Here is a 16,718-nt window from a genome sequence, read left to right on the forward strand (position 1 = left end):
AGGCAGGTGATCCTGAACTTCAGATGAGATCAGAGAGCAACCTGAAACTTTGATTTCAACATTGTGAGACCTGGAGCATACAACAAGCTAACATGATCCGGAGAAAGTACAAAATAGAAACTTTGGCTTGTTTTATGATGCTGTTAGTATTCATGATATATCAATAGAAATTTGTGTGGTTTTCTCCCTTTTTCACATCTATCTGTGTGTGCCTGTGTGTGTGTGTGTGTGTGTGTGTGTGTGTGTGTGTGAGACAGAGAGAGAGAGTGAGAGGGATATAAGAGAGAGAAGATGAAATCGCTTTATCTCCTTTTTCAAGAGAGGTTTGTGGTAAGCAAAGTTGAGTATGACTTGTATAATGCAGTTCTCAGTTCTCAATAAAATGTTGGATGCTCTTGACGTTCCCATAGAGAGAGAGAGAGAGAGACCAAAAGAGTGGAGAAATGACAAACATGAGTGTAATGACAACGTTCATCCTCATGGGCCTTCCCCGTTCATCAGAGCTGGACACACTCCTCTTTGGAATCTTCCTGGTGATCTATGTCCTCACTGTGGTGGGGAACCTTCTCATCCTGCTGGTGATCACAGTGGATCCCCGTCTGCAAACCCCCATGTACTATCTCCTGAGCAACTTGTCCTTCATTGACATGTGGTTCTCCACGGTCACTGTGCCCAAAATGCTGATGACCCTGGTGTCCCCAGAAGGCAGTCCTGTCTCCTTTCCCAGCTGTGTGGCCCAGCTCTACTCCTTCCACTTCCTGGGCAGCACCGAGTGCTTCCTCTACACCGTCATGTCCTATGACCACTTCCTGGCCATCAGTTACCCGCTCAGGTACGCCAGTATAATGAATGGGAGGACGTGTGCCATCCTGGCCACAACCACGTGGCTCAGTGGCTCTGTGCACTCTGCTGTCCAGACCACACTGACGTTCCGTTTGCCCTTCTGTGGACCCAACCAGATCCAGCATTACTTCTGCGATGCACCACCCATCCTCAAACTGGCCTGTGCAGACACCTCTGCCAATAAGTTGGTGATCTTTGTCAACATTGGGGTGGTGGCTTCAGGCTGCTTTCTTCTTATTGTGCTGTCCTACGTGTCCATCGTCCATTCCATCCTGAAGATCCGCACCTCAGCGGGGAGATGGAGAGCCTTCCAGACCTGTGCCTCCCACTGCACTGTGGTCCTTTGCTTCTTTGGCCCTGGCGTTTTCATTTACCTGAGACCAGGCTCCAAGGAGGCTATGGACAGGATTGTGGCTGTTTTCTACACTGTGATGACGCCCCTTCTGAACCCTGTGGTCTATACCCTGAGGAACAAGGAAGTGAAGAAAGCTCTGTTGACTCTTAAAGATAAAGTAGTCCATTCACAGAGCAAATAATCTCTGTAATGAAGATACACTCATTTAACAAAGTTAGTAATATAAATTTGTGATCAATAAGAAGTGTATTACAGTTATATTTCTTGGTGTTTAACTTTATCCAAACCTGCTACTCAGGAATTTTTTTTTTACAAATGTTTCTGAGGAATTTTATTATAAAAACTATATTATATTTTTGAACATGATTTTCCAGTTTATTAGTTTAGTAAAATGAAAACATATATTTTCTTAAACTGCATAGCTCCTTATAATATAATTTGGTTTAATCTTTTTTTTAAAATTGAAGCATTATAATTTTTGTTTTAGGGTATAGTTGATCTAAAATGTGTTAGTTTCAGGTGTACAGCATAGTGATTCAGTTATACATATATATATATTTATTCTTCTTCAGATTCTTTTCCCACTTAGGTTATTAAAGAATATTGAATAAAGTTCCCTGGGCTATATAGGAGGTCCTTGTCGGTTACCTATTTCATATATAAGTAGTGTGTGTGTGTGTTTGTGTTAAACCCAGGGTCTTCCCTCTCTCCTTTCTCTCCCACCATGTTTCTCCTTTGGTAACCATATTTTTGTTTTTGAAATCTGAGTCTGTCAGTTCCTTTATATCATTTTAGAAATTAGATTTTACTAGTGAGTCATATTTGATATTTATCTTTCTTTGTCTGACTTACTTCACTTAGTATGAGACTCTCTGAGCCCATCCATGTTGTTACAAATGGCATTATTTCATTCTTTTTAATGGTTGAGTAATATTCCATTGTATCTATGTACCACATCATCTTTTTAAAAAGTTAATTATTTTTTTTAATGGAAGGATAATTGCTTTACAGAATTTTGTTGTTTTCTGTCAAACATCAATAAGACTCAGCCAGAGGTACACCCATGTCCCCTCCCTCTCAAGCCTCCCTTCCATCTCCCTCCCCATCTCACCCTTTTAGATTGTCTCAGAGGCCCTGTTTGAGTTCTCTGAGTGACATTTGGGTTGCTTCCATGTCTTGGCTGTTGTAAATTGTGTTACAGCAAACATTTGTGTGCATGTATCTTTTCAAATTAGGGTTTTCTCCAGATATAGGCCCAGGAATGAGATTGCTGGATCATATGGTAGCTCTATTTTTAGTTTCTTAAGGAACCTACACACTGTTCTCCATAGTGACTGCACAAATTGATGCTCACACCAACCATGTGGGGGGTTCCCTTTTCTTTACACCCTCTCTAGCATTTGTTGTTTGTAGATTTTTTGATGATGGTCATTCTGACTGGTGTGAGGTGATATCTCAAAGTAGTTTTGATTTGTATTTCTCTAATTATTAGTGATATTGAGCATCTTTGCATGTACTTTGTGGCCATCTGTATGTCTTCTTTGGAGGAATGTGTATTTAGATCTTCTGCCCACTTTTTGATTGAGTTTGTTTGTGTTTTGACATAGAGCTACATTAGTTGTTTGCATATTTTGGAGATTAAACCCTTTTCAATTGCTTCATTTACACACTTTTTTCCCGCATTCTGGGGGTGCTTGTATTTTCTTTTTGTTTATGGATCCCTTTGCTATGCAAAATCTTCTAATTAGGTCCCATTTTTAAATTCTTCATTATTTTAGTAGGTGGATCAAAAAAGATCTTGCTGTAATTTATGTCAAAGTGTCTTCTGAGTACTTTTTCTTCCAATTGTTTTATAGTATTACTCTTATTTAAAATTCACAGTTATGTTTTAGATAAATTAAAAATAAGAAAAATAATATTTTACTAATATTTATTCTTCTCTGATGATTTTTTAAAATGTCAATTCAAGCATCTGACCTAGATTATTTTTCTTTTGCCTAAAGAACCTCTTTTAATATTTTTTGCAAGGCAGGCCTTGGGTAACAGATTCTTTCAGATTTTGTTTATCTGAGAATGTCATCATTTACCTTCAATTTGAAGGATAATATTGGATTTAAAATTCTAAGCTGGTGATTTTTGCATTCTAACACTTTAATTTTTTTACTCCACTCTTTCTTGATTGCCCAGTTTCCAATGAGAGTTCCTTTGTAGTTCTTATCTCTGTTCCTTGTAGGTAAAATATCCTTTGCTCTTGGTTTCTTTCAAGATTTTCTTTTTGTTGCTGTTTTGTTTTGTTGGCATATACTTGATGTACTATGTTATTTTCAGGTGTGCAACATAATAATTTAATATTTAATTACATTATGAACTGATCACCATGATAAATGTGGTAACTATCTGTTTCCACACAAAGTTATTATAATATTATTGACCATTTTCCTTATGCTATATATTTCCATGACTTTTTTATTTTGCAACTGGACATTTGTATTTCTTAATTCCCTTCACCTATTTCTCTCTTTCCCCAACACCATCCCCTTTGGCAGCTACCGGCTTGTTCTCTGTGTTTGAGATCTGATTTTGTTTTATCTCTTTTTTTGAGACCACAAGTTGGTGAGATCATACAGTATCTGCCTTTCTCTTTCTGACTCATTTCACATAGATCCATTTATATCATAAGTGGCAAGATTTTGTTTTATTTTTTTATGGCTGAGCAATATTCCATTGTGACATATATATATGTTTCCCAGGCTCTAGTGGTAAAGAACTTGCCTGCCAGTGCAGGAGACATAGAGATGTAGGTTCAATTCCTGGGTCGGGACGATCCCCTAGAGGAAGGCATGGCAACCTGCTCCTGTATTCTTGCATGGAGACTCCCATGGACAGAGAAGCCTGGTGGGCTACAGTCCATGGGGTCATAAAGAGCATGACTGAAGCAATTTAGCACACATACACGCCAATATTTATCCATTCATCCATCAATGGACACTCTGTCAGAATCTTTTTTATATTTAAAAATTCTTAAGTTTCATGTTTTACATTAATATCTGATTCATTTTGTGACAGTTTTTGTTAATGTGAGGTACAGATTGAGTCTCTATTTTGTTTGTGTATTTGTTTGTTTTTTATATGAATATCTAAGTATTCCTGCCACATTTTAAAAAATTAATTTATTTTAATTGGAGACTAATTACTTTACAATATTGTATTGGTTTTGCCATACATTGACATGAATCTGCCACGGGTGTACATGTGTTCCCCATCGTGAACCCCTCCCCCTCCCCAGCTCATCCCTCTGGGTCATCCCAGTGCACCAGCCCTGAGCACCCTGTCTCATGCATCGAACCTGGACTGGTGATTCGTTTCACATATGATAATATACTTGTTACAATGCCATTCTCCCAAGCCATCCCACCCTCATCCTCTCCTACAGAGTCCAAAAGACTGTTCTACTGCATTGTAAAGCCTATCATTTCTTCAATAAACTGCCGTTGTATTTTTGTCAAAATTATTGTTCCTATAAATGCAGATCTATTTCTGGACTCTGTACCTCATCTTACTGAGCTTGTAAATTCCTTGGATTATTTCTTTACTGTTTTTTACTGTTGAGTGGATGTGGTTTAAGTATTTTGGATAATAAGCCTTTATCAAATAGATGATTTGCACATTTCTCTCATTTTGTGTGCTGTTCTTTTACCTTCTCCATGTCTTTTGGAGGCACTCTTTATATTAAGCAGTTCAAACATCTGAAGAACCTGGCACTTTGTAACTAATAAGGAAACCCTCTGGATTAAGTATAGAATTTCACTTAACTTTTTCTTTAATTTTATCCAAAACTTAACCATAATTTTGATAGCTGTATTTTTATTACAATGTTCCAGTGTACTTTCATTACAATGTTTCAGTAGCCCATTGGGTAACTGAAGATCACTGAAAAATTTTAAATTAGAAAGGGGCAGATGTATGTTTTCAGAACATATTCTCCAGCTATGTATATGGCCAAATGAGAGGGAATATATGGGAAAAGCTAGAAGTATAACTGGCATCATTACATTTTAGCATATAGTTCAGTAAAAACCTAAAAAGCTCTGAACTTGCGTGGTGGTTGAGGGAAAAGGATGGAAGTCAGTGTGTCTGTTGACCCTAACGCCGAGCATGTGAGAAAGGCGAGAAACATTTGGAAGGCTTTTACCAGAGAACATGTAACGTACAGAGTTATTTATTGAGTGTCTACTGTGTACTCTGCAGTATTCACAGCACTACAAGAGAAGTGGCAAAGAGAGAAGAAATGTTAGTTTTTATAGAGCTTACAGTGTATAGGGGACACAGGAATTAAAGGGAAAAATGTCTGGTGAGTTTATGGTGGGAGATTGCGGAAAGTTTTGAGAACATTATATGATGTCAGTTGACATTGTTGATTATATACCACATGCCATATACTGTTCTAACCATTTTATGTGTTTTTTCCATTTAATCATCAAGACAACTCAATGAAGGAGACGCTATTTTTATCATCACTGTTTTAGAAATTATAAACCTGAGGCATAGAGAGTTTAAGCACCATGTCCAAGTTAGTAAGCATGCGGGTAGGACTGAAACTCTTACCCTCTAATTGAATAGGCCCCACTCTTTCCTGTGTGAGCAGGACTTGATGACCTCAGTTAATGAAATAATACATTTAAGGACCCAGTTGGGAAGTATTGATTAGAATCAGGGTGCAGGTAGTCATAGGAGAAGGGTTTCTGTGTGTTTGTTTATAATATTTTCATTGGTAACCTCCTCATTCTATTTCTTTCTCACCATGGGGAAGGAAATTTGAGTTTTCTCGCAAGTATTTTTCAATTTTTAAACTATGTCTCCTTTATTTCATACCACTTTCACAATTTCCTTTTCTTATTCCTAATTAAGGATAGCATTAAGAAATATATTCATCTCTTTTAATTTTTTTAAAATTTATTTATTTATTTTTTTTTATTTTACTTTACAATTCTGTATTGGTTTTGCCATACATATTCATCTCTTTTTAAAATTTTGTTATAAGCTTTGGCTTTTTTTTCTACTTGGAAAAGATGAATGATTCTGCTAATGATAAACAAAGTAACACTAACGGGACTTTAAGGTCTTTTTAAGTGTGTACCTTTCTTATATCCTTCATTGTACAGAAATCCTTATGACAGTTTCCAGTTAGTTTTCAGTGAGAATTGTTCTATATGTAGGTGTATTTTTGATGTGTTTGTGGGGGTTGTGAGCTCCAAGTCATCCTACTCTGCCATCATGATTTCTCTTCCTGCCCTTTATGTGTTTTTAAAACTTGAAAACCTATAAGTAAATAAGTGCCCAAGATGTTAATTAAGAATAAATACACATGAGTGCATGCTAAGCGGCTTTAGTTGTGTCCAACTCTTTGTGACCCTATGAACTGTAGCCCACCAGGCTCTTCTGTCCATGGGATTCTCCAGGCAAGGATACTGGAGTGGGTTGCCATGCTCTCCTCCAGGAAATCTTCCTGACCCAGGGATCTAACCAGCTTCTCATCTGTCTCCTGCATTATTAGCAGGCGGGTTCCTTATCACCAGCACCAGCTGGGAAGCCCCAAGAATAAATACATATGTATCCCAATTTCTGCATCCTGTTAGGCCTTTTGATTGTTATCTATTATGTCGTTGCTGTTTAGTCACTAAGTCTGTTGTCTACTGTGTGTGTGTGTGGGGGGGGGGGTGTGCATGTTCAGTCATGTTGATTCTTTGCTACCCCATGGACTATAGCCTGCCAGTCTCCTTTGTGCATGGAATTTTCTAGGCAAGAATACTGGAGTGGGAAAGTGCCCTTCTCCAGGGGATCTTCCCAACCCAGGGATCGAACCCATGTCTCTCACATCTCTTGCATTGGTAGGCCAAGTCTTTACCACTAGTGCCATATGGGAAGCCATGCTGTTGTTGTTGTTCAAAACAGAGTCATAAAGAGAGGTGAAAGGAGATGGGCAGGGTAAAGCTCAAGGGCCTTACTCTCTGAGGACTAGGAAAGGTATACCTTGCTGACCCAGAGAGTCAAACTTGGAGAGAAAACTAGGAACCCGATTCTGATGTTTTAGTTTCAATTTGGCTCTGCCCCTAGAATTAAGTCTGTGAGCTTTAGAGTAAAAGAATTTGTGGCTCAATTCCTACCTCTCCTAGTCAATGGGAGTAATCTTGGGAAAAATTACTCTCCCTGATGACTATGTCATCATTTATAAAGTGGACTAAAAATAGCTACCCTGTGTGGATGTTGTAAGAAGTAAATAAAATAAGATTTTAAAAGACCTTTTTCACAAGTGGGGTCTCTTTAAATGTTAGTTCCATTTTCCCTTTCTTGGATTGGCTTGTTGAATCCTGAGAACCTGGAAAATCTTATTTAGATTCCATATTGTAAAGTAATTAACCTCCAATTAAAATAAATAACTTTATATTAAAAAATAAAACAATCCATTATTATGAAAAACATTCTGATATTCCTTATTTTTTTTGTAACTCTATACCTATTATTTTCTTTTGTTTTGTTTCATTTTGGTTTGGTTTCTCACCATCTCTTTCACTATAGTTATAGTGAAAGTGTTAGTTGTTCAGTAGTGTTGAACTCTTTGTGACCCCATGGACTGTAGCCCATGTGGCTCCTCCATCCATGAAACTCTCCAGGCAAGAATACTGGAGTGGGTAGCCATTCCCTTTGCCAGGGGATCTTCCCAATCCAGGAATCAAACCCAGATCTCCTGCACGGCAGGCAGATTCTTTACTGTCTGAGCCACCAGGGAAGCCCCACACTATAATTACTAGTTGATAAAAGAAATGAAACCAAACTGACTAAACTGAAAAAAACAAAACAATGAAAAAACTCAAATTAAGAAGAGAAGGGGTAAAAGAACAAAAAAAATGATTCTAACAATGAATAAAAGTCCATGTTCCATCCAATTTCAATACAAATAATTAAGTAGTATGTGCCAGGAAGTTTACATGTGTTATCTCATTTAATCTCCAGTTTCCCTATGAAATAACTCCAATTTATGAAGGACAATATTATGGTTCAGAGAAGAGTACTGGCTTGCTCAAGGACTTACAACTAATGAGAAACAGACTTGTTTTTCACACCAGAAACTTCCAAGGTGAATGATCTTTTCATTATGTTACAATTTCTTCTACAACCATAAAAAGTAAGGGAATAGGTAAAGACTCAAAAAATGACAGATGGAAGTCAAATCTGTGAGGTCTATGAAGAACAAAAAGGGTTCTTGAAAGTCTCCCCAGAATAGAAAATTAGGGTGGCCACAGGGGATCCACAACTTCTTTGATTCCTAATTGCTTGAAGATTATCTTGATAACCGTGTAGCCTTTTCTCAGTCAACATCCAGCATTTGATTGCTCCCTATGCTCACGGGCTCCTGCTCCCTGAGTCCTGGGATGTATCACAGATGGGGCTCCAGAGGGAGTAAGAGATCATTTAAAACCCTACAAATGTAGGAGATCTTACTTCTGCTAACTCTGCTCACCCTAGATGATGGGTGAGCCATCAGACATGTACTATCCTCTCTGTGTAATCCTGAATGGAAAAGACCATTTGGGATCTACACTTAGGAAGCCCAAATCCATTTCTGTTGCACCCAGGAAAGAGAGATGTTCAGAATGGTGAGTCCCACAAGTCTATAGAAGAAACTGAAGTTAAAGGTAGGAAAAACAACATTTGTTTTCCTTAACTGAGCCATGTAACTGTTCAGAGCATTTTCCCATCTTCTTTAACTTTTACTCCACTATGGACTCCTGACTAGCATTGTTGGAAGCAATCATGACTAAGAGCTTCCTTCCCATTTAGTGCAATGACTAGAGTCCTTTCCTCCACTCACCCCACAAAATAGCATGCAGAAATACATTCATCTATTATTTCTTTTGTCGTTCCTTAATCATTAATTCAGCATCTGTCACTTTTAAAGAACCACACACTTGCTTAAGAATAAAAATTAGTTGCGTATTCCGCCTGACAATGGAGAAAATTCTAAAACATGGAGAAAATAATAATTTTCATGATAAATGGTATGCAAAAGACATTCTCCTGACCTTTTCCAAATCATATGACGAATGTATATATTTCTTATTAAATGGTTCCCTTTTCTTCTCCTTTTCCTATAATGTAGTATCTCTCAAAGTTTGGGCTCTCGTTCCTTCTTTAATCATAATTTACCTTGTCTCTCCTGGTGACTTTGTTCAGGCTTGATACTAACTCTGATCTTCACACAGGTAACTCCTTCCTAAATTCTTTAGCATGGCTATCTCTATAGAAAATACAATTATAATGAACCATTATACAGCATCTTACTGTGTATCAAAATTTTTCCTGAGCATCATCACATTTAATCTTTACAGCAATTCTGGGAGGTAAATATTATCTCAGTTAATCAGAAAAAAAAATTCAGTGGATACCCTCTATTTATTCAGCACAATTATAAGAATATGCCATATCCTCAAGGGGCACAGTTATATCAGAACATGTCAAAATAAAGATCTGTAGGACACACATGAGGGAAAGGAGACTATTCAACGGTTGAACAGAAATGTTCCTATTTTATCCCTCTTATCCTCCCTTAGTTATTAATAACACTTTCTTTGACTCTCAGAAGTGTCCTGCTTGGAATAAAATATTTAACGGATTGGTTAAGGTTGAGACTACTGGTGCAGGGAATACTTTCTGCTTATATAAAGATGAGAAATTGAGATTCCAAGATTATAAACAACTTGAGTACCTGGAAAGTATTATCTTACCATTTTTAAGGTTTTTTAGAAGACAAAATTATCAATCAATAACTATTAATAATATTAATTATAAAAGAAGATCAGAGAAGTTGACCAGGAATTATAATTAGAAATTCAAACCATTATAATTGGACATTTAAAAATATATTTTGCATCTCAAAAAAAGGAAATTATAATGGTAAAAAGTGTAAGTGAAAAAGACATCTCTCTTCTTTTTTAAAGTTAATTTATTGGAGTATAGTTGCTTTACAATATTGGGTTAGTTTCTGCATTGCAGGAAAGTTAATTAGCTATACAGGGACATAAGTCTCCTCTTTTTTTTGGATTTATTTCCCATTTAGCTCACCAAGGAGCATTGAGTAGAGTTCCTTGTGCTATACGATAGGTTTTCATTAGTTATCTATTTTATGCATAGTATCATGGTATCTGTTCTTGAGAAATTCAGGAGCTCAACCATTGTAGCAGACAGCTGACCACAGCACTCCCTACTGGCCCTTTCATGTTCTCTACATAATGAGTTTTTCCTTTAAAATAAAACAATTATACACTTTTTTTTAAATTTTATTTTTACTTTAGTTTACTTTACAATACTGTATTGGTTTTGCCATACATTGACATGAATCCACCACGGGTGTATACAAGCTCCCAATCCTGAATCCCCGTCCCACCTCCCACCCCATATCATCTCTCTGGATCATCCCCATGCACCAGCCCCAAGCATCCTGTATCCTGTATCAAACATAGACTGGCACTTCGTTTCTTACATGATAGTATACATGTTTCAATGCCATTCTCCCAAATCATCCCACCCTCTCCCTCTCCCTCAGAGTCCAAAAGTCCGTTCTATACATTTGTGTCTCTTTTGCTGTCTTGCATAAAGGGTCATCATTACCATCTTTCTAAATTCCGTATATATGTGTCAGTATACTGTATTGGTGTTTTTCTTTCTGGCTTACTTCACTCTGTATAATCAGCTCCAGTTTCATCCACCTCATTAGAACTGATTCAAATGAATTCTTTTTAAAAAAGTGCAAATAGAGCTGCCTTATGACCCAGCAATCCCACTGCTGGGCATACACACCAAGGAAACCAGAATTGAAAGAGACACATGTACCCCAATGTTCATCGCAGCACTGTTTATAATAGCCAGGACATGGAAACAACCTAGATGTCCATCAGCAGATGAATGGATAAGAAAGCTGTGGTACATATACACAATTATACTCTTAAAAGCAAAACACAGAATGATGGCTACCAGGGTTAGGGGACAACAAGAAATGAGGAATTGCTAATGAATAGGTATAAAGTTTCACAAATGTTGTGAAGCATTCAGTTCAGTTCAGTTCAGTTGCTCAGTCATGTCTGACTCTTTGAGACCCCATGAATCGCACCACGCCAGGCCTCCCTGTCCATTATGTTCATAGTTAACATTATCTTGTATACTTAAAACTCTGTTTAGAGAGTAGATCTCATGTGAAGTTTTATTACCACAATAAAATTAAAATTAGAATTTAAAATAATCAGAAGACACAGAAAAGGCTGCAGAATTGAAATACTTTGGATTTCAAAATTTCAGTAGTTAGCAAACATCAAATATTCCAAAAATTCATCTTTATATATGATGACTTCATTAAAACCTATCACCTATATAGTCTCTAAACATCTACTAATCTCTATACAAACTAAACACTAAACAAATTTGTCACTGTTAATTTCTTTTCAGGCAAATAACCTTCAGTTCAGTTCAGTTACTCAGTTGTGTCTGACTCTTTGAGACTCCATGCTCAGACTAAGAAATATATCCAGTTAAAATGATATCATATACCCAAATCTTACTACTCCTTAAACTGTATCACCATCCATTCTTCTCAACAGAAGTGTGGGTGACCAGATTGATCTTTGATGAATATTTAGGGTGTTTGAACACATATTTGAGCAACTGTAGCTCTGTAATAGAGTCAGGAGGGTGAGGCTTCCACATGTTTTCAGGTTGATCTTAAACTTAGGACATTTTTGTTGTTGCATAATTGGTTGGGGACTTAATTCAAACTATGCTCATCTGCTCAGTATTGATGCCTCTGTTCTCATAGTACATCCAGTATTTCACTTTGCTAAAGTTTCATATTGCTTTGAATCCCTATTCATAAAAGAATGTGATATCTTGAGACACAAAGGCACACATCCGCTTTACTAGCCCCTAAATATTATTCTCAAAATTTCTGATTCTTAATTTCAACCTCATATTTACATGTAAACAAAGATTAGTGATGATGAATGTATCAGTATTGTGTCTGTCACAGTCAGCCTTCACATTCATGCTTTCCTGTCTTTGGTCTCCCCTAGACCTTCCTCCCAAGAACATGAGGAACCACACAGAGCTGAATGAGTTCATCCTACTGGGAATACCTCAGATGGAGGGACTGGAGACTGTGCTCCTTGTCATCTTCTCCTTCATTTACCCCTTGACCCTGCTGGGAAATTTGCTCATCCTTCTAGCAATTGTCTCCTCCTCGACCCTTCACACTCCCATGTACTTCTTCTTGGGACTCCTCTCGATTTTGGACATGCTGTTCCCCTCTGTCACCTGTCCCAAGATGCTAGTCTATCTCTCTGGCCAGAGCCGAGCCATATCTTATAAGGGATGTGCTGTTCAGCTCTTCTTCTATCATTTTCTGGGTTCTGTGGAAGGCTGCCTCTATTCTGTGATGGCTTATGATCGCTTTATTGCCATCTGTCACCCACTGAGGTATAAGCTCATCATGAGACCTGGAGTCTGTGTTGGTTTGGTCATGGCAGCCTGGTTGGTGGGTTGTCTTCAGGCCACTATCCTGACATCCTTTACCTTTCAGCTACCCTACTGTGGCCCTAATCAGGTGGACCACTTCTTCTGTGATATTCCTCCTATCTTACCCCTGGCTTGTGCTGACAGCTCCTTTGCCCAGGGTGTAGCTTCCACTAGTGTTGGCTTTCTGGCTTTAATGCTTTGGTTGAGTATTTGTGCCTCCTACACACGCATTGGGATTGCCATTTTGAGGATCCATTCAGCAGAGGGCAGGCAGAAAGCTTTCTCTACCTGCAGTGCCCACCTCACTGCCATTCTCTGTGCCTTTGGACCTATAATCATTGTCTATCTGCAGCCCACGCCCAACCCCTTGCTAGATGCCATGGTGCAACTATTAAATAATACTGTCTCACCCATGCTGAACTCATTAATCTATTCCTTAAGGAACAAAGAAGTGAAAAGTTCCCTAAAAAGGATTTTCCACAATGTAGTATTTACTGTTCTGCAATAAATTAAGGGTTTTATAATGGATTTTAAAATGTATTGACTCTTTTTATTTTTTTTTTACTCAATCAAATGAGGAACTAGATAAATAATCAAATAATATCAATGGAAGATGCTTTCTCTAAAGCATTAAGTTTGCCTAATAAGATTTTCTATTTTTGTGCATAAGTATAAACCCTGAGGCCCCATAAGTAATTTCATAATTCATGCTAATCTCAGTGCACTAATCCTGGGGAAGGAATCCAAGGGAAATTGCAAGAAGCTTGAGACAGATTTCTTATAATAGACAGCCAATTTTGCGTGATTGAAAATAGTGAAGATCTATGGCAATCCAAAAATTATCCTTCAATAGCCATGTCTGTGCCAAATTAGTTTTTCTTACTTCACTTAGAATGTAATCATTCCTTGGTTCTACCTATACACATTTCAGTTTGTCCATGTTGCTAACAGTAGTATTAATGCAATTGCTAGACAATTATCTGTGATGAATATTCCACAGTAATCTTCATATCACCCCCATAAAGGAGTTTTAATTTAAAAAAAAAAAAAGAACTTTGAGGATTAGAAGCTTCAACTAATGGAGCCAAGTTTGCACATTAAGTGGCAAATCAGACCTCACATTCAGATCTTGTTAATTAAATAGCTCTTAATCTTAATCCTGCTACCACATGACTGCCCTGAAGGACCTGCTTGGCAACTTATTCAAACTCACTACCTCTTTCCAGAGCTCATGATACACAGAGAGCATTCAATAAATAACTAGTAAAATATGCACAGACATAAGTCATGTTTATACATTGACTTTATTATTATTGCCATTAATTCTGTGCCATGACTCATTGTACCCCTCTGTACATGGTGAGATCTAGAAATAAGTATCTTGCCATTCATAACACATTTAATTACAGTAAAGCCAGGTCTAGCCCAAGCCCTCTTAACTCCTATTGTCATTTTTTTCCTACTCTACCATATTGACAACATCCCAGATTACTCTTTAGTGTGAAAGGGTTGGAAAAGCCTTCCTGTTCAGTGTTGTTTGAACAGATGTCCTGATTACTGGGTTCAATGACCATGCTTATCCTGTTCTCCCACCAAGACATTTTCCAAGTTGGCTTCCACTGATACTCAAGTTGGTCATTATTTCTCAATTTTCTCCAGAATTCAGGGAGAAAGAGAGAGCAATATTTACTGCCCTTAGCTTTTATGACATTTTATTAATTTGTAGTTATTTTGTATTCCATTTTTATTCCCCAAAGTTTCCATTCTACCTGAAACCATTGGATTCATGTCAATCTATGCCAAAACCAATACAGAATTGTAAAGTAAAAATTAAAAATAAATAAATAAATTAAAAAACAAAACAAAACAAAACAAAAAATACAACCCTGAATTAAATACACTGTTGCCTTTACAAAAGTCATGAGACAAAAAGGACAAAATGAAGCCCATTTAAACAATGGTTTAATGTGCAGTGTGCAGACAATGTGCAGACAATGGTTTGATGTGCACTGTGAGAGTTCCAAGGCCCTTCCTAACCTGACCGGTAAAATCTAATGTCACAATAAAAATTCCTATGCTTTGGGGATGTATCCTAGACAATATGCTGCATTTAAGCAATTTTACTATAGTTTGATGTCCTATTAATGCTGGATATTGGTGGAAACCCCACATGCTATGATATCTGATAAAGCCTGGATATGGATTATGGACAGATACTTATAGATTTTTTTTCTATGCAATGGAAAATTCCATCATGTTTGTCATATTCACTGTTATACCCACAGGACATGGCCCAGTGATCTAGTAGGCACTGTGGGTGGGTTTGTTGCATGAATAAATGGATACCACTTAGACTTTCAAATTAAATGTAATTACCTATTCATTTACATAAAACAGAAACATGAGTGAAATAATTAGGATAGGTAAAAATCACATTCACTAATTTAAATATATATTCTCATTAAAGTTGAAGATGTATGAAAGCTGAATATGAATGAACTCCAACCACTTGCCTCCTTCTAATAATTACTACTTAGCACTGAAAAAAAATCAAAGCTGTTTAAATCTTTCCTATATGTGAAGCTTTAGTATAGCACCCAACATAAAATTTTATTTAAATAATGTGTACACACACATGCACACACTGCTTTTTAATATTGTACTCCATCAATAGTAACAACAAACAAATATCTTGATTAAAAAGGAGATTAAGGACTTAAACAGACATTTCTCCAAAAAAGATACACAAATGGCCGATAAGCATATGAAAAGATGCTCGATCTCTTCTGCTAGAGAAATTCAAATCAAATTCATGAGAAATCACCTCACACCCATTAGAATCGCTCTTACTGAAAAAAAGAGGAAAAGATAAGAAATGTGAAGAAGTTGGAACCATTGTGCATTATTGGTGGGGATAGAAAGTGGTGCAGCCACTATGGAAAGCAGTATGGTGGTTCCTCAAAAAATTTAAAAATAAAATCGTCCTGTGATTTAGCAATTATCCTTCTGAATTATGTCCAAAAGGGTGTTGAATAGATGTTTGTAGCATGCTCCTCATCATGGCATTATTCACAATAGGCAGGAGGTGGAATCAATTCAGGTGTCCATTAATGATGAATAGATAATCAAAATGTGGTACATACATACAGGCAATAGTACTCCCATCTTTACAAGGAAGAAAATTGACATACGCTACTAGATGGAAGAAACTTGAAGAGATTATGTTAAGTGAAATAAGCAGTCACAAAATAAGACAGATACTACATGATTCTGTATGATTTAAGTATATGAAGTTTATAAAGTTGTCAAAATATAGAAAAAGAAGGTAGAATGGTGGTTGCCAGGAGTGGGGAAAGGGAAAATAGTTTAATGGATGTAAAGTTTCCTTTCATCTTACAACCACCTGGCACCTGGTTGCCACCCTGGCAACCACCATTCTACCTTCTTTTTCTATATTTTGACAACACTATAAACCTCATATACTTAAATCATACAGAAATCACTTAGTATCTGTCTTATTTTGTGACTGCTTATTTCACTTAACATAATCTCTTCAAGTTTCTTCTATCTAGTAACTGTACACTGAACATGGTTGACAGTAAATTTTGTGCTTTATGTCTTTTAGCACAGTTTAAAAATTAGGCTACTTATTTAGTTTTTGCATATCCTGTGATTTTTGAGTTTGCTGCTGCTGCAAAGTCGCTTGTCCTGTCTGACTCTGTGCGACCCCATAGACGGCAGCCCACCAGTCTCCACCGTCCCTGGGATTCTCCAGGCAAGAACACTGGAGTGGGTTGCCATTTCCTTCTCCAATGCATGAAAGTGAAAGTGAAAGTGAAATTGAAGTCGCTCAGTCCTGTCCGACTCTTTGCGACTCCATGGACTGCAGCCTACCAGGCTCCTCCGTCCATAGGATTTTCCAGGCAAGAGTACTGGAGTGGGGTGCCATTGCTTCTCCTTT

At 37.3% G+C, this 16,718-nt stretch overlaps 2 protein-coding genes across 2 annotated transcripts; both read left to right on the plus strand.

The window, feature by feature from the left end:
• Positions 1 to 443: 443 nt before the first annotated feature.
• Positions 444 to 1,379, plus strand: LOC120874356 (olfactory receptor 10G4-like). The gene has a single exon (XM_040255733.1). The coding sequence runs from the start codon at positions 444 to 446 to the stop codon at positions 1,377 to 1,379; it is 936 nt and encodes a 311-aa protein (XP_040111667.1).
• A 10,953-nt stretch (positions 1,380 to 12,332) lies between these two features.
• Positions 12,333 to 13,265, plus strand: LOC120874368 (olfactory receptor 148-like). The gene has a single exon (XM_040255744.1). The coding sequence runs from the start codon at positions 12,333 to 12,335 to the stop codon at positions 13,263 to 13,265; it is 933 nt and encodes a 310-aa protein (XP_040111678.1).
• Positions 13,266 to 16,718: the final 3,453 nt, after the last annotated feature.

The sequence above is a fragment of the Oryx dammah genome, unplaced genomic scaffold (assembly GCF_014754425.2).
Source record: "Oryx dammah isolate SB20612 unplaced genomic scaffold, SCBI_Odam_1.1 HiC_scaffold_15, whole genome shotgun sequence".
NCBI classification, from domain to species: Eukaryota; Metazoa; Chordata; class Mammalia; order Artiodactyla; family Bovidae; genus Oryx; species Oryx dammah.